General features: G+C 36.3%; 3 protein-coding genes across 6 annotated transcripts in view; 1 reads left to right on the forward strand and 2 right to left on the reverse strand.

The window, feature by feature from the left end:
- Nucleotides 1–13,497, reverse strand: part of LOC142337681 (amyloid beta precursor protein binding family B member 2-like) — a 55,161-nt gene extending 41,664 nt beyond the window's left edge. The window contains exons 1-2 of one of the 2 annotated variants that reach the window (XM_075387130.1): nucleotides 12,631–13,497; nucleotides 4,327–5,832 (exon numbers count right to left, since the gene is read on the reverse strand). In XM_075387130.1, coding sequence (XP_075243245.1) covers nucleotides 4,327–5,825 — 1,499 coding nt within the window. In that variant the 5' untranslated portion in view covers nucleotides 5,826–5,832; nucleotides 12,631–13,497. Of the gene's footprint in view, nucleotides 1–4,326; nucleotides 5,833–12,077; nucleotides 12,339–12,630 lie in introns of those variants that run through there. The other variant, XM_075387121.1, reaches the window with a different exon arrangement.
- LOC142337663 (uncharacterized) overlaps nucleotides 1–21,529 on the reverse strand; it is a 454,746-nt gene that overhangs the window by 318,491 nt on the left and 114,726 nt on the right. The window lies entirely within an intron of this gene.
- Nucleotides 8,000–21,529, forward strand: part of LOC142337648 (uncharacterized) — a 422,288-nt gene continuing 408,758 nt past the window's right edge. For all 3 annotated transcript variants that reach the window (XM_075387040.1, XM_075387058.1, XM_075387067.1), the window contains exon 1: nucleotides 8,000–8,012. The gene's annotated coding sequence lies outside the window, so the exon portion shown is untranslated. The remainder of the gene's footprint in view (nucleotides 8,013–21,529) is intronic.

Genomic DNA, 21,529 nt, shown 5'->3' on the forward strand with positions numbered 1-21,529 from the left:
AGAAACGAAAGGTTGAGGCAATCGTCAAGTTCATCTTGAAATTTACACTTTTCACCAGCTAACAATAACCAACTATGCAGCAGATGGAAAAATTATAAAATCCTGAAACAGAAGTCACTTCTAACTAATTGTTACAATAGAATCAAAGTGCAGCGGAGATCACAACGCCAAAAAATTACCTATTTCGCCAACTATCAAAATGCCTCCAAGACAAAAGATCAAACATTCAGAAAGTCAAAACAGTAGTTAGTTTCAAATTAGTTTTATTCATGCGAGAGTCAAAGAGCTGGGGTAATCACTTTAATTGATCACACGAAAGTCAAAGAGCTGATGCAATCATCAAGTTCATCTTGAAATTTACATTTTTCACTAGCTATCAATTATGCAGCAGATGAAAGCATTAACAAACCCTGAGCCGCGGAAATCAATACGCCAAAAATTACAATTATCAACTGCTAATAAAATGCCACAAAAACAGAAGATCAAACGATTGAGAAACGTTAAAAAACAGCACAGTCATAATTCCAGTCAAACCTTATCATTGCGAGACTTAGAGAGCTGGAGTAATCATGTTATTCCTAAACATTATTCTTTACACAAGCAAAAAAAACAAATATGGAAAAGATGGAAGAACAAAAAATCAATTGAAAAAAAAGTCGGATTGTTTTTAAACTGTAATCTTAATACAACTGAAGAGCCGAGGCAATTCACAAAACTAAAAGAAAAAGAGACTTTTCACCAACTATCAAAACACTACTAAGACAACAGATCAAAAAATAAGTAAACTTCAAAAACACCAAAGTCAGATTTTCAACAAATTCTAATCATTGGTAGACAAAGAGCCGGGGTAATCATCAAGTTAATCAAAAACTTTTCACAAACTAACGAAAAATATTGGTCAAGATGAAAACATTAAAACAGAAACAACTCAGGATTTCAACTTATTATAATCATATGAGGGTCAGAGCTGGGGCAATTATTGAATTAACCCTGAAAACTCTACTTTTCACCAGTTAACAAAAACCATTTATGCGGAAGATTTTCAACATGCGACTGCAAAAAAACTGCCTAATAGTAGTCAAACTTTACACCGTTTAAATCATAATTAAGTCAACGAGCTCGGGACACTACGATAATCCAAAAAAAACTATTTTGGTCATCTTACAATTGCCAATTATCCAATATATGAAAGCACTTAAAAGCCCTGACGCGTCAGAAGTTTGGCCAGTTGTAATCAGAAAAGGGTGAAAGATCTGATGAGATCATATAACGGCAAACTTTATTCAAACAACAAATCCAACAATTGGCATATCCAAAAAATACATTAGTCGGAATTACAACTCATAGTAATCACAAAGGAATCAAGAAGCGGAGCAAAATATTCACGTTAATACTAGAACTCAAACACTATTTAAATTAGCTGAAAATATTCAAAAGTCTGGACACAAAAAAAGTTAAACTAACTGAAATCATGATAGTAACAAAAGGTTGGGAAATCATCCGATCCGACAGCAGAGATCAGGGCTATCAAACACAAATCACGGAAATCAGATTTGCAACCATTTTAATAAAAATTGAATAACATATCTGGCAGAGTCCAGAAAAGAGCCGCAATAGCTTTGTAGATCTGCGGTCTCAAAAAGCTAGTAAAAGATGCAGACCAAAAAAAACTTTTATTAAATGCCGAGATGTTATATTTTTAGTAGGAATCTTAAACTTATCGCTACTTCTATTACCGTCTCTCAAGTAGCATGCAATTAGAGTGACACACACCATCTTGACCTGATATCTTTGAATTAAGGTAACGAGCACTCAATTTCAGTGTCACGATGTCATTTTTGAGAGTGAATGAAATCACTTGTGATCAAAAACTTAATCACGCAAATGAACAAAAAAATTCCCATCACTAATAGTGAATTATGCCGCCAGGCACGCATTTCAGAATTGAAATTGCATGAACGAATGAACAAAAAGCAGATTTCAAGTGACTAAACGACTACTCAAAAAAAGCCCGAAGAACTCCGGAAGCGCCCCGAAGCTTCAAAACTTGACAAAGAACCGTAATTGCAGCTGAAACCATAGCCTTTTGTATTTAGCTGTCAACTATTTACCTCGCCTGATTTGATTTTAAAAGATTGCTGAAATTTATACCAAAGTCACGACGAGAAGAAAAGCAGTAAAATTTCATTATATTAAAACCACTTCTTTATTGTCAAAAATTTTAGGACGGTCAAATACTGAAACGCTCAAAAAACTGGAAGCGCGATAAATTGGCATGAAATTACCCATTATGCCGGTCTTGAAAAAATAGAACTTCGCAATCAACTTTAATCCCAAAACGCATTTTGAAAGCATACGGCAGATAAACATCTAAGAAACTTTAGTTAAGTTTCTGCCGTTATGTTTATCTGCAGTATGCTTTCAAAATGCGTTTTGGTATTAAAGTAGATTTTCGAAAGAAAACGAATACTTAAAAGAAAGACCCACATTTAGTTTTCAAATCATGGCAATTAGGACAAAAATAAGATACTCTTCTTCCATGTTAGAGATGTGATAGGCAAAATGAATTTAGGCTATTTCAAGACTAAATTCATGAAAAACAAAAGCGAAATAATAATACTAAAGAGCAAAAAAACAATAGCCAAGCCCTTCAAAAATTGCAAAAAGCAGTTATCAGTCAAAACTTTGCAAAAAGATTTCCAGCAAATTTTGTACTGCGTAGGTGTCAGGGGAAGCTAGAACGACAGACGATAGAATGTACAGATTACAGACACTATGTTGGAAACACAGAAACAGGACTACTTCTTGAGAACTGAAAATGAAATTTAAAAGAAAAAACGAAGAAAAACAAATACAATTCAAAATTTAGCATTCTAGACTTAGAAAAAACCAAGAACTATCCTCCTATACAGGAAAACAGAAAAATCAAAGAAATGAAACGTTGAAATACTTTGCAAACAAAATGTCAACAAATTTTTAAACTGCATTTATGAAAAAAAATTAACTGTATTTCAAAAACTTAACGCTAAAAAAACGAATTATTAATAAAACGAAATTAAAATCCCTGATGATGCAAAAACTGTTTCTATTATAAAAGACCAAAATACAAAAAACAAGAATATGAAACGGATTATCATGTTCAGAACTTTACCTCGCGGTAGAAAGAAGCATTCAGTATATGAATTGTCAATGGGCAGTTGCCATAAGAACTGATTTCTGATTTAAAAAACGGCTGAATGATCCAAAAATTAATGGAAAAAAGACGAAAATTAACCTAAAAAATCGGGAAATATGTGCTAATTTTGAACTTTAAACGCATTATTAGGCTCTGCAAAGCACTGGCTCTGCAATCGATTAGGCTCTGCAATCGATATACTGGCACTGATTTATGAGGGTTACATTTCAATGTGAGCTCGAATGAAAATTATTTCCACAAAAACGACAAATTACCAGCCAAAAAACGGCCAATTAGACGAAAAACGGCTAAAAACCGTTATCTATATGTGCCATTCTGCGAAAAACACTTGACCTAAAAGCGAAAGTGAATAAAATTGCCGTGTGAACTAATTTTTTCTGAGCGAGATAAGTTTTTTGATCATGCGCTGCGTTCAGTGAATGACTTTCTCGTTTTTTCTTTCAAAACCTATCTCGCTCAGAAAAAATTAGTTCACACGGCAACTTTATTCAATTTCGCTTTTAGGTCAAAACGCCGTCAAAACGAATGGTACTTCCGGTTAAAAAAAACATTAAGAAACCCAATACAAAAAAAACCAAGAGAAGGCCAATAATTGCCTCAGCTATCGCTTTGCAGCTAATTAAAAAGGATGGAAAACATCAAGCTATTTCCCAAGACTTATACTTACCGCCAACCCGACAAACAAATTAACTTTTAAACAGAAGACAAAAGCATTAGAGAATCCCAGAAACAAACAAGTCAGTTTCTCGACTAATTTTAGTCACAGCTGAGTCCTGGGAAAATCAATAAGGCTAAAAATTACAGTTTCAAACTACTTTCAAAATATCAAGACAATAGGTCAAAACACTAAAGTCAGAACAGAAACAGAATGAAGGTCAAAGTGTTAAGTACCAACTATCAATACAAAGCCAGAGCAACAATCAGAAAGCTTAGATTGTACGCATTCAGTGCACAAAGTCTCTTGTGGTCGTCTTATTATCACCAATTTGGCTCACGATCAAAGACCAAGCTGCAATAAATCCAAAAACTCGGATTCTGCACTAACAACAGCTGAAAAAGAGCTGGGGGATGTTTTGGATTCTAATTTTTGAACACTGAAAATTAACTAATTGCTCAAATATGACGCTAACCGTACTCTACTTTCTGTAATCAAGGATCCATTTTCCTCATTCGTGATCAAAATACTTGCGGGCGACACGTGCACTATAGCAGCTGTATATTCTTCCTCTCCGATATCTCTCAAATCTGCAATAGCCTCGTTTATGGAACTGATACCACTTGGCTTTTCCGATGGCATGGAGCCAATATAGTAGACGTTATAACGCTCGCATTCCTCCAAATTCAGCTGTGTCTTCTGGGATAATTTATCCAGGGGTGTCGCAAAATTATTACTTCCCGGCTCTTCTGTGTTTGTATTCACTGGCGCTGGTTCGCTGTCATTCCAAAATCGGTTCTCAAATGACGGTTGTAGAAATGGATTAGCTGGTAGTGACCTTCTTTTGGCAGCCCTTTCGGCAACAATTTTGTCGCATAGCTTTTGCAGCGCCGCTGAGATAGCTTTAGCAGATCTGTCGCTTCGGAATGCATAGCAGTAGTGCAGACCCGAGGACCTCTCTTTTGCAACAAATGCAAAATCGTGACCCGAATCCTTACCCACGCCCCACAGTCTGATCTGAGCAACTGGAACGTTTAGTAGCACACAATTGTCTAAGTAGTCGCAAACTTGAAGCGCTTCATTTTCTAACACGAGCAGAAAGTCCCGTCCTGAAAACTTGTCGGAACCATCTTCACTGTCTTGACAAATATAGCGAATTGCGGAACTGATTGCAATAGAATTGTCCTGCTTTAGGTCTTCGCGATTGAGTGTGCAGCTTCCTAAGCCAAACACAGGAAAAACTAAACTCTGAGTATCGTTCTTCTGATTCATTTCAAGAGACTCGACAAGCTTCGAGAGTTCCTGACTCGAGGAGTGACTCAGGGACAGTGACTCATCGTCCACAATTAGCAAACCTTCGCTCTGTGACTCTGGTAGGTTCATTGACTCAACTTCTGGGGAAAGAATGACGGATGTGGAGTACCTTTTGGTGGCCTTCTCCGGGTGCGACATGGAATGATGGAACTCTGGAATTTGTCTGGATATTTCACCGGACTCCACATGCCAGTAATACACGCCCGTATCCCCCGTCATACGCCTCCACCCTGGAGGTAGACCTAGCGCCGAAAATGGGTCATCAACTGGAGTGTCACTGTCTTCGCCACCTTCGTCCACATTTCCATAATTAGGAGCTTTCACATTTTCTTTGGTACTTGAGTTCATCGCAATATCCTCTTGAGGGCACGATTCTTCCTCCGGTTCGCATGAATCATCATTATCACAGTCCTCACTTTCCAGTTCTGAACATGGAGAATTGGATACAGCAGAGTCATCCTGTTTGCCAGTTTCTTCCTTGTTAGACGGAGAAGACATAACGTTGCTTGAGGAACTTGACTGATTCAAATTCACACCACTATCAGACTCGGATACACACTCAGAAGAGTTTGCTGCATGCAGCATCTTTGTTGCAATTGTAACTGAGCTGTCCCCTGTCTCGCTCTCGATGCCTGTTACATCTTCACACGGGGACAACATTACACATCTGAGCAATAAATGGATCGATTACAGGAGAATACGCCAAGCACCAAAATCGTAAACTCAAAGTGGAGCGAATAATCACAGGGGGCTTCAAAAATAGCAGTAATAATGCTGCAGATTAGTGGTTTAAATGGGCTAATGTATTGAACAAACCAATCCAAAAATTGAACCGATTTCAGCCTACCTGTTATTCACTATATAAGGCAGAACTAAGTGTAATATTTTAATGCAGCATTTGGTGGGAAAAATTGTTTACCATGACTACGGAGCGGGAGGAAAAGGGGGTAGACTTATTCAGTAAGCAGAGATATATTTAGCATACAAAGTAGCAATCTATCAGACACACTACGGACAGGTACATGTATTGCAAGACTGGGAGCGCAGCTTTTTGAAAGGTCATCGGTAACAAAGCAAGTAGTGCCATGAAAATTATACATCTAGGAACTTTTCCCTAAGGCAACAGTCGTCAAGTCCCCCATATTACGTCAGACAAAATTACACGTCACGAATTATGCACTTATAGATACGTTCCGTGAAGATTAACAGAATGGCTTCCCGACTGATTGTATTGTGAACCAAGCGCTACAGGAACAATTTTCTATAAAATACTGAAAATTAGGCTTTGATACGAATGTATATACAATCTATTTCTATTTTACTACACCTCATTTTACTATTAATAGGTAATAACAAACTAGCTTAAAGAAATGGTTAGTAGAGACCCTTAAGTTATCCATCCTTCAAAATTACACTTGCTAACATAGCGGTGGTTTGAAATTTGATCCACTTGTGCTCCATACAGAAATAAAAACTACAGTCAATCTTTTACAGGCGCAACGGATCTGCGCATCACTTGAGGTGAAAGCATAAGAAATGCGAATACACTAACTTTGCCAAAGGGGATATTCGCAGACGAAGCAGGATTATCAAAATCAATAGACAGAGACAAAAATTTGCTTCAACATAGACCTGTATTAACAACAGACCAAGAGAGGGAAAAGAGAATAGGACATCGACAGCATTTTAATTTTGAATGCAATACTTAGAGTGTTCCGACCAGATCCCAGAAGATTGCGCCACTTTTATTTGAGGGTTTATAACGCTAGCCTCACGAACAAGAATTCCTACAAAAATTTACTGTACCAGAACCGTAAACAAAAACAGGCGAAAAATAAATTCTACGCGAAAAACAGTCCATTGAAATAAGACCAAAAGTTTTTCACGAAACAAAGTGAGGAAACTTCAGAACCATATGAAACTCTATTGCATATTTGCTAAAAGGCTTACGCGGTTCAGTTTTAAAATATATTTCGCAGATCTGCACACAAAGGCCAATGAGAACAAATCATGCAGCTCATGCAAATTTGGGATAGTAAACATTTCAAGCAATAGAAACAAAAAACCATCTAAACTGAGTGGAATTCTGCTAGCGAAATTCTCTGCTGTTCAACTACTGCTAGCGCGATTAGAATGCGTTACGCTGGGGAAAAATTATGTAAAGTCTCATTATCTAACTGAATCATGATTGAATAATCCATCGCTGAGATGACCAAAAACTCAAGCAGCGATATCACAAGTTCAAATTATGTTTATGTATTATCATCATTATTACTTCGTGGGTATAATTAAATAATTCCCGTAAGAACTAATTAACATACCCGGCAGATTGCCGGAAAATAGCCGCCGTTGATACCCATAAACTTTATTGGGATTGAAAGAAAAGAAAATATCAAAAAAAAAAATGATTTTAAGTGCGATTTATTTTGATGTCGTTTCGTAATTGAACAAACTCCTGTCTCTCAGAGAGAGGCTACAGGGTCTAGTATCAATACCAATAAGCACTATAGATAGTAACCAAAACTTATGACAACAAAGTTCAAGTACCGGGCATCTAAAAATGGGCTTTATGGGTTTATCCCGTTTCTATTTCTGACTTTGATTTTTTAGACTGACTCTCTTCATTTTGAATTGCTTTGCTGAGCAGCTGCTGTTTAAAAGGACTTTGAGCAGAGTGACAGAAGAGTGAAACTAGCCTAGAGAAGTCAAAAAAAAAGTTCACGCAAAATGTCGAAAAAGCGGCAAAATGGGTAAAGCGAAAAAAAGTTCGACGAAGTAGAAAAAAAATAGGAGCGCTATAATAGCCGGCTGAGAAGATGAGGGCGGCTATTAAAAAACTTATTAAATAGTTCCCGTATGCAAACTGTCTGTTTTCAGATTATTTGAGCTACGAAAGAATCATAACAAACCGCCGGTACCAGTATTGACTCAATAGGTATAATAACCAAAGCCCCGTTGCTTCCTAACTTAGACGGGCGAAGATCCAATGCGATATATTGTTCCTAATATCACCTAGAAAACGAAGACGTACATCTACAGCAATTCGGAAATCTCTGCTGAAAAGTAGAAGGCTTCTTGCCCTCTACTGGAGAACCAGAAGTGATCACCGAAGAACTCAGCTTTTTAGCCAACGAACTTGTAAAGCTAGCGAAAAATTATCGGAATACCCAACAGATGTGAAACGATATATAACAAATATACCCGGCAGATCGCCGGAAAATAGCCGCCGTTGATTCCAATAAGCATGATTGGGATTGAAATAACAGAAGACATTGAAAAAAAAAATTTTTTGTACAAAAACATTTTTCTAAGTCCGATTTATTTTGATGGCATTTCGTAGTTGAACATAACGTACTTCTGTTTCTTAGAGAGAGGCTACAGGGGCTACTATCAATACCAATAAGCATTAGAGATGGTAACTAAGACTTATAGGAACGACGTTCAAATAGCGGGCATCTAAAATTGGTCTTTATGGGTTTATCCCGTTTCTATTTCTGACATCCATTTTTGTACTAACTCTGTTCATTTTGAATTGCTTTGCTGAGCAACTGATGTTCAAAATCACTTTTAGCAGAATGAGAGAAGAGAGAAACTAGCCTAGAGAAGTCAAAAAGATTTCACGCAAAATGTTGAAAAGGTGGCAAAATGAGGTAAAGCGAAACATGTTTTTATTCGACGAAGTAAAAAAAAATAGGAGCGCTATAATAGCCGGCTGAGAAGATGAGGGCGGCTATTAAAAACCGATCACAAACCGTGAACAGCAGTCAGCATAAGCTACCAAACAAAAACGACTGGGTCTTTATGGAGTCAGTAAGAAGACATCCTAGAGAACGAATAAGGACATATATAGCAATTTGGAAATCCCTGCTGAAAACACTGGGGTACTGCTAAAAAGATTTAGCCACAAACATTTTTTTGCTACAACTGAAACTAAAGTTGGCGCCATGCGGACATTTTCTTGATAGATCCGGTACAACGTATAAGAGCAATGGCAACAAATGAAGTATACCTCGGAAATAATCGCCTAATCTTTTTCACTACTGGAAATTTAATTTTCGACAAACTGTCGAATATAGAAATTGTCAATCTATTTGTTTGCTCTCCGGTTTCGACAACTATCGGTTTTTAACTAACGCATTTACTTTAATACTCTGGAAACGCTGGAATTTCCTAACAAACGTGAGTTGGTTAATCGTTTCATTTAGCTTTAGACTTAACTTCAACACAAGAGGCTTCTCATGATTTCATTAATCCACAACCAAATTGCTCCTATATACAAAACCACCAACTAATTTAGTGCTGGTTCGTACAAATTTACAAAGAAAAAGAACTAAAAATCCACACTTTGGCCGAACCAAAAACATAACTCAAAAACTTAAGAAGCCTTTGTTCTGCTCATGAAGCGCTTGTGAAGTTTAGTTAATTAAAAACTAGTTTACTAGTGTCCATTTATGTTGAATAGAAATGATAATGATGGTAAATGAAAAGACTGATAAGCAAATGATGTAACTTTTCTAATCGTTTTTTGCTGATTTCCATCATCAGAGACAACAAGGAGCACAGTAATTATTTGAAAAAATTTCGATTCCAAATCGAAATTGATAAAACACAATTTTTGTCGAGAGGCAGATATCCGGAGTCACTATTTAATACATTAAAATGAGAGCTCACCGTAAAGACCACCAACTTCAATACTACAAAAAGCTATCAGTCGTACGAAGAGGCAAAAAATCAGTTTGTTTGTCCGCTTTTTGTAGAAAACAGAAAAAATGTTAGGTAGTTTTTGCTTAGAGTTCTCACTGTTCAATTAGTTTGCTGGTTGTAGTTCAACACTTCGATTTTCTTTGTGTTGTTAGTTTTAACAGATTGGCTTGAACAAGTGAAGAGACACGGTATGCTGAACGCTTTCGAAGGTGTAGACTTCCAGTATCAGGAAAAGGATTGTTGGAGGCAATAACATGATAAAGAAATCAAGGCATTTTACAATAATTATTGTTTACATGCAAGCTATACTCAAAGTTTCCTGTTACTGGTTTGTCAAATTAGGCCGATACTGACTTAATAAATAAAAATGGCGACCTGACGAAAAGATATTAGTGTTCTCTCAAAAATTGTTTCCGCCATTTTCATAATTAAACTTTGTGTCACATTCCCTTGACTTATTTTTATTTATGTGTCAAAAATATTCTGCAGTTTTTTCTTCATAACTGAGTGTCTCTTTCTAGATCACTTGCGCAAGCAATACCGTGCCGTCAGTTACTTTTTATTGTAGTTCCTGGAGACGCTTGACTGAAACGAAATTCCTAGGAGCCTTTTTTAAAGAGCCCTAAAAAATATACGTTCCTGATGTTTTGTATGTTTTCACTGGGGCACCAGCAATTCGTTTTTTAGAGCAAGCAACTTTTTGGTAAAATTCAATATTAACTCTTCAAAATTCAATCATTATTTGGTTTCCGTTGAAGGCAACCTGCACGAGAATCTGTAAATGAAACTGAAAAATGCAGCTAACTGTCAATTGTATTAAAAAACTGGACGAAAAACGATAAAAATAAATTGGGATCGCTTTCGATACTTGATTTCTTTTGTGCATGACACAGATATGCGGAAAAAAATCAAACTCAAACTTCGACAACTTTTTTGGGTGCCCGAAGTTAGTTTTCTTTTACTCTGCATTGAAATGGTACGTGAATGGTTCAAAAAGATCTCTATAGAACCGAAATCGTTCTAGATATCAATTAAAACGTCAAAAACATGCTTTTTTGTTGTTAATATTCCTTCTGGGTATTCGAGGTTCAACTAACAAGGTTTCAACTATTGCTGCCAGACAAATCAAAACGAGATTTTACAATAAAAACTGTTAAGACAAGCATCTACCTTAAAGGACTCGCCAAGGTAACAAAAAGATTGACAAAATAGAATACAATAAACAACCCATCACTCATTAATGTTTGTTTTATCAAACTGCTACCTGACAAAACATTCCCTTAAAACACTTTTTTGACAAGGAACAACTAGTTTGTTCCATATTCTAACCATAAAAAACAACTTTTGCACAATTTTTAAATTTTTTATTAGAAAAACCACGAAAATTAAAAAACTACAGAAAAAATCAAACTTTTGATCCAAAAACGTCATTTAACTTTCTATCGTTAAAAACCGCCAAATTTTTCATTTTTGTAATAATCAGTTTTAGTCACGTTTGACACAAAAGCATTCCAGAAATACACCGAAAACAGTCGATTCAAATTTCTGTAATCGTTGCTGCTCGTTAACCCCCATAACACACAATTTGCTACACAGCACTGAGCACATAAAATCACATTGTTGCAAATTTTCAAATTTTAACCCAAATTTTTCATTCAATTTTCACATTATTTTTTGCATAATTCAGTCTCAAGCACTGTTCTCAATTCAAAATTTTGAGTGAAACTTCTCGCGAAGCTTTAAATTTGATGAGTTTTCAACTTAATCACTTCCCCCTTAACTTAATCATGTGTGCGAAAAAGCAGTAAATTAAAACAACCTGCGCGGTCTCAGACTCGCAAAACCATAAGATTTCTTACATTGGAACAAAAACAGACCAAATGTTCACTATTTTTCCTACCATTACCTCAGTATTGCAACAGGATAGGTTACATTGACTTTTTAGTTCTTTAGAACAATAAAATTCACATCTTTTTCTCCCCCAAAACAATCTCCCCGCCAAAAACACCATTATAAACATTTCTCTAAAAATGGTTCCTAGAATAGGCCATGCCATCATTGTGACGGGGAGTCAGGTCCGACGCCTTTAAAACATTAACAGAAAGCAAAATTAATAAAATTTGAAAATTTTCCTCTTACAGCAGAGTGTTCGTTTATAGATTTCAACTAAAAAAATTTTCTGCACCACATGGATAGTTGAATACTCACAATGCCTGGAGCAACAGCATTTTGTTGTCATTATATGCGTGTTTCTTCAAAGTTATTCCTCCAAAGAATTAAAACTACAGCCGCAATGATCTGAAATGCACTGAACGCTGTGAAATTTTGATAAAATTCGACACCAAATCTTTATCTAGAATGCAACTAGATTATTACCACTAATTTGATTTCATTTTTATAACCTTATTTTATGAAATGCACAATTTACGCACTCCTTAACACGTTGGAAACAGCAACAAGTTAAATCATGTTAAAACAAGTTAAATAAAGTAAGAGCTGCTCTGAAAACGCAATGCATTTCATACATAACTTTAACCCATTTTGAACAAAAAAATCTATTCTGATACAAAAAAATGATTCGAAAAAGTTCAAGAATCAACGGTTCAGTGGAATAATTATTGGTCACGACACAGGAGAGCAAGATTTGGGGCCCCTTTAACAAAAGTGTGAAATTGGTGAATTGAGTAGGTTGCAAGCAATGGTCGTTTTCATTTAATTAATCCCAATCAGGTTACCAAATATACTCACAAACCCGACCAACCTTGTTAACTGATACAAGAAAACCCCATGAATTGACAATTCGTTGCGTTTTGAACATGAACTGCTGTTTTGCACACTCCTTCCATAATATCCGGGTTGCGATTGAAGACGGTACTCTGAAAAACTTTGTCGTAGGTTATTTGCTAAAAAGACTAAATCAATAATAATTAATTAAAACAAAATTTAAATTAAAGAAGTTTTTTCCCTCAATTTGTTTCCAGTTTTGCAAGTTTTTTGCTGCTTTTCATTCCTTTTACTATTTTATTTCATTTCTTTGAATGTAACTCTGTTAAGATTTCGCAATCAACTCAAATTCGATTTCATCAACATGTAAATTTTGAAGAAAGCCTCATGTGTTCATAAAGACTAATAATTGAGTATTAGCTCTCTGCTCTTGTATTCATCGCGAGTATTCATCCAGCAAAAGCCGATTGCATAATTTCGCTGCGTAACTCCACTGTCATTAGTTTTTGCGAGTCGTTGCAATGATCAATGACACGCCACTCAAAATCTCGCGAAGAGCCATTCACATGTTGTCCAACTGCGGAGTGTTTTTGATACTCCGAAATCCTTGTGGCGATATGTCTGCAGTTCTGCCCAACATAGGTGGAAATAAATCCACTACAAGTTATCTGGTACATCACATGACACTTCAGATGCTTTTCATACCCCGATTTCAATGTTCGTAAGCATGTCCTGAGCTTGCGGGTTGTGAAGGTCACTTTTTTCTGCAACAGTATTTAGTTTTTCCTTAAGCCTCAGGCTAAGGTTACCTCTGTATTGCAGAAATAACGATGGTATTTCATTGTTCTTTCTCCTTAAGGATTCATTTCAGGTGTTTTGTGCTACAGGCTGTTTCTTTGGTTGTTAAAATTTTTTGAAACGTTTTTTCTGTTGAAATTTATTTCTGTTCAGTTTCTTTGGTTGTTTTAATATTTCTTGTAACGTTATTTCTGTTCAAATTAAATGTAAACGATCTTTGTAGAGCTATTGATTCTAATGATGCAGTGTGCTAATGATTGCCTAGTTTTTGCTTCTGACAAGGATGAAAAGATAGAAAAAAATCCTGGAATCAAACATACATAATTTAGCAAACTACTTCAGGGTACATCAATTAAACTTGAATTCGCCAAAAAAAAGAATTCGCTTTCTTCAGCAAACAAATTGATCAAAGAAACCCAGGACACAATATTAGTAGATAACAAAGTAATCAAAAAATCTAATGAATGTAAACATTTAGGACTAGCAATTGAAAGCAGTCTCAGTTCCATTAATCATGCTAAACAAACGCAAAAAGAAGATGGCTCAGGGGATGAAAACTATAGAGTCAATTGGAACTAATCTCCCTACATCAAGCTTAGAAATGTTACTTCCTTAAAATGTTTTGTCACATCAGTTATTCCGCTTTATTTATTCAGCACATTAGAAAATCTATGATGACTTCTCTAGAAAATCAGCTCAACTGGGTCTTAAAAAGTGTTCTTGCGCTCAAATTGCAAATATTCCCGGTGCTTAAGATATAAGAAAAAAGGTGATTGGGATAGAATTGATCAATTTTCTATTTTTTATCTCAGAAAAAACAAATCAGGCGAGAAAAAAATACATTCAATACGACACTGATTACACCAACTGCAAAATGCACCAATAGTGAACGTATTCAAAAAAAATTTTACGTGACCAGAAATCATTTTCTTTTCTAGACAAGTCTTTTTTCCATGCTACGTCAAAAAACTGGAATTCACAACCCAATCAATCCAGAGACTTCAAAACAAGCAATAGTGTCTTCAAAAAATCATTAGTGAGGCACTACAAAGATCAAACTCATGATAGCATGAATAACCCTGAGTGTCTCTCGTGCGCGAGTTTCGACTAAATTAATCTTTAAGATCTCACTGCGGAATTTGGCAACAAATTTTTACTTAACGTAACTTTGTTGTGATTTACTTTTTTTATTGTACACTTTAGCATTGAAAGCGTCCCTTTTCAAAAATTACAGTGCTGAACAATAAAGTATCTTCTTCTTCTTCTACGTTTCATTTTTTACTTTTGAAGACCAACTCGCCGGATATTGACTTTTTAGCCAATTATTTTCATTCACTTTTAAATCTTTGTCAAAGTTTATCCAATTACGCATGCAGCGCACTAACCAAAGGATTGTCCATTAAATAATGCTGTCCTGGTGTTGAAACGGTGCAAAACTTAGGCTAGTACCAGTGTCTATTGGTTTTTGCTACCATTTACAAGTTTTTGATCTTTGTTCATTGTCGTGCACTGCAATAGCCAAAAACGCTATGTCGCGCTTATCATTTAAATCTTCAACAGTGAATTCTAAGTTTAGATGCAAATTGTTGAAGGGTTGAAGCAATTTATTGGGGTTGTCTTTCACCGTACCAATATTGTAATCTATTTAGCTTTCAAAAAGTTTCCGTTTCCTGCCATAGTCATCTACTGCCATATTTTTGCAGCTCACACGTATACAAATGACATCCCGCAATTTTATGTAATACTCTTTGTCTTTATTTTGGCATTTGATATGGTGCCAGTTCTCGCATTTTTCACACGCGACATCTTTGTTGTTCCAAGCAAAATTTTATGGCAATGTAGACATTTTTTGCTAATTTTAATTCTTACACTAGGATGTTTGACTCTCGACACTCAATTAGCTTCGGAAGACTTGATCCAAATATTAGTTGAAACCACTGCTAGGTATGCCCCCATTGCCAGGCCGTCTTTGTGACAATATAAGCTATCGTTACTTTTGGAATGAACATTGGTGACTGCCAGTTTCAGTAAGATTTTGAAGTTGGAACGTTCGATGTCAGGAGCGTTGTCACTTGAATAAAAAGATCGCAAAGCTATTTCAGAGGCCTCAGAAACTGATACATTTGTATACAAACTTATTACATCAATGAATTTGTTTTGTTCGTTTTCCTCAAGTTCAATACTTTCAATTTTTTCTCGCTTCTAAACTGGAAGTTTCGATATTTGCCCCAGGCACTCGTTCAAAGAGCGGCGTTAAATATTTATTCAATTTGTGGCACGGACTTCCTGGTATTGACAGAACAGGGCACAAATCATTCTTTTGCACTTTAGCCAGACCATAAAGTCTGGCGGGTTCTGTGCCAGTTGACCACAACTTCTGATAAGTTTTCTCGCCTATGAAGTCCTGTTTTTTCATTTTCAATAAAGTGCTCTTAAAATCTTTTTCAGTGTTTCTGATGATGTCATCACTTGCATCTACTCGTGAAAACTGATGACAATCAGGAACTTGGCCGAGTTTTTTTGGTTAGTCGAATTTTCATTACGCAAAAACCATGACCTTCATCAAACGGTACTGCTCGGAGGTTATGTTCTTTAAAGTTTCAACAGTGAATTCTAAATTTAGATGCAAATTGTTGAAGGGTTGAAGCAGTTTATTGGGGTTGTCTTTCACAGTACCAATATTGTAATCTACTTATCTTTCAAAAAGTTTCCGTTTCCTGCCATAGTCATCTACTGCCATATTTTTGCAGCTCACACGTATACAAATGACATCCCGCAATTTTATGTAATACTCTTTGTCTTTATTTTGGCATTTGATATGGTGCCAGTTCTCGCATTTTTCACACGCGACATCTTTGTTGTTCCAAGCAAAATTTTATGGCAATGTAGACATTTTTTGCTAATTTTAATTCTTACACTCGGATGTTTGACTCTCGACACTCAATTAGCTTCGGAAGACTTCATCTAAATATTAGCTGAAACCACTGCTAGGTATGCCCCCATTGCCAGGCCGTCTTTGTGACAATATAAGCTATCGTTACTTTTGGAATGAACATTGGTGACTGCCAGTTTCAGTAAGATTTTGAAGTTGGAACGTTCGATGTCAGGAGCGTTGTCACTTGAATAAAAAGATCGCAAAGCTATTTCAGAGGCCTCAGAAACTGATACATTTGTATACAAACTTATTACATCAATGAATTTATTTTGTTCGTTTTCCTCAAGTTCAATATTTTCAATTTTTTCTCGCTTGTAAACTGGAGGTTTCGATATTTGCCCCAGGCACTCGTTCAAAGAGCGGCGTTAAATATTTATTAGAGTTGTGGCACGGACTTCCTGGTATTGACAGAACAGGGCACAAATCATTCTTTTGCACTTTAGCCAGACCATAAAGTCTGGCGGGTTCTGTGCCAGTTGACCTCAACTTCTGATAAGTTTTCTCGCCTATGAAGTCCTGTTTTTTCATTTTCAATAAAGTGCTCTTAAAATCTTTTTCAGTGTTTCTGATGATGTCATCACTTGCATCTACTCGTGAAAACTGATGACAATCAGGAACTTGGCCGAGTTTTTTTGGTTAGTCGAACTTTCATTACGCAAAAACCATGACCTTCATCAAACGGTACTGCTCGGAGGTTATGTTCTTTAAAGTTTCAACAGTGAATTCTAAATTTAGATGCAAATTGTTGAAGGGTTGAAGCAGTTTATTGGGGTTGTCTTTCACAGTACCAATATTGTAATCTACTTATCTTTCAAAAAGTTTCCGTTTCCTGCCATAGTCATCTACTGCCATATTTTTGCAGCTCACACGTATACAAATGACATCCCGCAATTTTATGTAATACTCTTTGTCTTTATTTTGGCATTTGATATGGTGCCAGTTCTCGCATTTTTCACACGCGACATCTTTGTTGTTCCAAGCAAAATTTTATGGCAATGTAGACATTTTTTGCTAATTTTAATTCTTACACTCGGATGTTTGACTCTCGACACTCAATTAGCTTCGGAAGACTTCATCCAAATATTAGCTGAAACCACTGCTAGGTATGCCCCCATTGCCAGGCCGTCTTTGTGACAATATAAGCTATCGTTACTTTTGGAATGAACATTGGTGACTGCCAGTTTCAGTAAGATTTTGAAGTTGGAACGTTCGATGTCAGGAGCGTTGTCACTTGAATAAAAAGATCGCAAAGCTATTTCAGAGGCCTCAGAAACTGATACATTTGTATACAAACGTTTTACATCAATGAATTTATTTTGTTCGTTTTCCTCAAGTTCAATATTTTCAATTTTTTCTCGCTTGTAAACTGGAGATTTCGATATTTGCCCCAGGCACTCGTTCAAAGAGCGGCGTTAAATATTTATTCAATTTGTGGCACGGACTTCCTGGTATTGACAGAACAGGGCACAAATCATTCTTTTGCACTTTAGCCAGACCATAAAGTCTGGCGGGTTCTGTGCCAGTTGACCTCATCTTCTGATAAGTTTTCTCGCCTATGAAGTCCTTTTTTTCATTATCAGTATTTCTGATGTCATCACTTGCATCTACCCGTGAAAACTGATGACAATCAGGAACTTGGCCGAGTTTTTTTGGTTAGTTGAATTTTCATTACGCAAAAACCATTACCTTCATCAAACGGTACTGCTCGGAGGTCATGTTCTTTAAGATACTTGGTCACTTTTGACAGACCTCTTTCCAACTGTATTTTTCTCTGTTTCTTACCGTTCCATTAGCAGGTGCCTCAGTCTCAAAGATCTTTTCATCCTTTACTCCATTTGGTCTCAGATTATTCACCATTTTATCAATATCTGCGAGAAAATGGGATTCACTATATTGCTCCTTAACCGGTTGCTTCGGCCCTTAAGAAAAAAGATCTTTAAGAAAAACCGGTAATTCGAAGTTGTCAGGTGTTTTTTTGCGCCATCATTGTCCTGTATCGGTCTATCTTGGCGTTTTGACAGTTTTTCTAGCTTATGATATATTTTTTTTCTGAGCTGGCGTCCATTATGTGACGAAGTTCTTTGCATGGAAAAAAGATTAAATAAACCAACAATTTTTTGTCTACTCTTTTTCTCAGATCGGACCTGCTTTAATCAGCTCTTGTCCAGAGGACTTCGTCGTTACTTTTTGCTTTTTTTGCCATCTCTCTTTCAATAATCTACTCTGAAAATTTTTTGCGGCTTGCCCAGAAAAACGTTTGGATCACGTATATTCAAAAAATATGGAATCAAAGCACTATTTATACGTTTTTCAAGGAAAAAGTTTCTTGAAACACCGTTCTGTCGTATTTCTAAGTTTTTCAGGTGTCTGAGTTATTTTCTTCATCCACCGTTTCTAGACATCACCCTTAGACGTAACCAACACTGGGGCACTATCAGGCAGACATTCAGCGTCGTGTTTGAGATTCTCACGCGAACTACAGACAACCTCTTCCGTAAGTAACAAATCAGCCTTCCTAACAAAACGCTTCTGTCAGTTTTTACGTTGTTTCTTCCCAGCTTTGGATTACCCCGACCTTTTGTTGTTTGGAAGATTTTCTTGATGTTTCCAGATCAGATCAAGCAAAACAAACTCCAGATCCGCGTCCAGAAGGAGTTCGCCGTACTTCTTGACGCACATGGAGAACCGTTACTTTCTCCTTGAAATGATGTGCTTGGTCACCTGCATGATTAACATCCCTGTCTTAAGGTTGGAGGTTGGAGATACTTAGGTTTGAAGCTTTTGCCGCGGCCAGAAAGAAGTTTCGTGACCATAATTTATCAGCCGATGAAAAAAATATCCATTGATTTGAGATTCGTTCAAAAACAATCATGCTATGTGTGTGGCGGAGCACATTATAGAAGATACAAAGAAAACATCTCGGAGGCTTCTTCTGTCTTCCAATTTGTCTATGATTAGACAAAATTATAATTTAGAATTCAATAAAACTGTTGCGGCTGCTCAAGAATCTTGGCGGATTTTAAATATCACTCCCTGGTTCTCGAATTATACGCCAGCCTGGTTCTTCGCTTAAGTTGTCTAATGATCTCCTACCTACCATTAGTTGCTCGGACGTTTAAAAGAACTAGTTTAAATTCTGATTGAAGTTTAAAAATTTCTTAGTGATAATCTCCGTGTTCGTAATATTGCTAACTTCTTGTGAAGACAACTCAACTAATTTAAAACTCGCAAGACCTTAAGATCTAGCATAAAGTAGCAAAGACTAACGCTGTTGAAGAATCAATTTTACAGTCTTATTTGAGATGCAACTGCATCAAAAACGAAGAAGTTGAATTAATTAATAAAAACATTAGGTAGGTTATGCAGAAGAAGCTAAAAAATTAAGAAAAATTTCTTTAGAGTGGTTAGCTCGTTTGGTTATTTGGATGTTCACTGATTGAATGAAATCATTCTGTTGATCATTACGAGAAACTGGCTCCATCACCGTGGTAAAATAACGAAGTTCAACTTTGATTTGACAATTTTATTGATATTGCACAAAGACCGAGTTTTGTCTAATTAAATGTCTATTTTGTTTCTTGACACCTATCAACCTTGTCTAAGTAATAAATCAGGTCAAAAATTCAATCTGATGCTAATTCTTTGACATTGAAGCAAAAGGTTTTTAAATGATCTTTTTATAAATGTGTGACACTCACACAGCCAGCTCTTCATAAAGATAGAGTGTACCAAATCAACCAGTAATTTTATTTGCAACTTCTGTTACATGAAGGTATAAATAAAAGACTTTGTACTTTTTATATACAAGTTCCAATGTCGGTTTTCGTAATTCAAAACCGTTTCGGCTTCTCACAGCTCAAACAAATTTTATAATTCTTGCAATGCGTCACTGGACAGAACTTTGTATGTCTGATTATTTGTCTTCAAGAACTCTTCATCCCAACCAGTATTAGGGTGCGTCAATAGGCTCATCTTGCGATAATGTTTCTTGATTTGTTCTTCAGAAGCAGAATTGTTGAACAAAAAATCTCATACAGAGTAGCATGCCCATTCCATATATGTTTAATTCGAATCCCGAAAAAATTTCTCAGTTGCCTTCGTTTTGGCTTTCTCGTTCTTCAATGAATTCTTCTGTCTATCATTGACAGTATCTTTTCTTCGACATTCGTTGGCCAAGTACTGGTTGTGATTTTCTATTTGCTAAGTTCTGACAGTAATTGATCATTCTCCTTCTCCGTTCTCTCAGCGGTTTTGCTCCTTTTAGCAACTTTGAATATAGAATCGGCCAACTTTTGTTTAAGTAAAGTGATTGATTTCTCATGCTCGGTATTTCTGGGTGCCGCTACCTTTAGATTATCTCTTTGCGCCCCACACTCGGCGCTCATTTTCTCCATTGCTTCCCTGATCTTCTTTGGCCTTATCACAATGGTTGTATAAATTTTGATGCAGCTGGAAAAAAGTCTTTACGGAGTAAGGAGTTAGTACTATTCAATTTCTCTAGTTGCACGCACTGCTTCTGCAGCTCCACTTCAGTCTTTAAGGCTTCTGTCAGAATTTTTGCGAGTGCCAGAAGTCCTAACGTACAGGCCTGCCCTGTCCGACTTAGACAAAATTCTACTTTACAAACTCCAGTGGAGATCCCGGATATAAATTCCCACAGCTCGGGTATATAATACACAAAATCACCGATTTGTGGGGTTTCGCTGTCTGCTTTATTGACAAAACCCTTTCTACTTTATCCATTTTTTCTTGAAATTAAGACATATTTAGATTTTTCGGTCTTGAACTCAAGGCGTATTCATATTTTTAGTCTTGACCTCAAGATTTTTGCTTTTTTGGACTTGTACTCAAGAAAAATTCATTTTCACTGGTCTTGATCTCAAGACGTATTCAATTTTTGTGGTCGTGAACTCAAGACGAAATCAGTTTTTTGTCTTGAATTCAAAACGTACTCATATTATTAGACTTGATCTCAAGACTTTCGCTCGTGTTTAGACAAGCAACGACTCTTTCCCTTCAACCATTTTCATTTATTCCCGGTGATCATTAATAAATTTGAGTATTTGATTATACATACCTGTCCCATCACGGGGTCAAGATCCGACAACAGTTGTTGCCAGGTGTTCCATTAAGAACTTATCCTAAACTGATGAGCAATTTAGGAAATTGTGTCAAATACTGAAATATGGGGTAGACTGTTAAA

This window comes from Convolutriloba macropyga, chromosome 1 (genome assembly GCF_964194025.1).
Source record: "Convolutriloba macropyga chromosome 1, txConMacr16.3, whole genome shotgun sequence".
Lineage (NCBI taxonomy): Eukaryota > Metazoa > Xenacoelomorpha > Acoela > Convolutidae > Convolutriloba > Convolutriloba macropyga.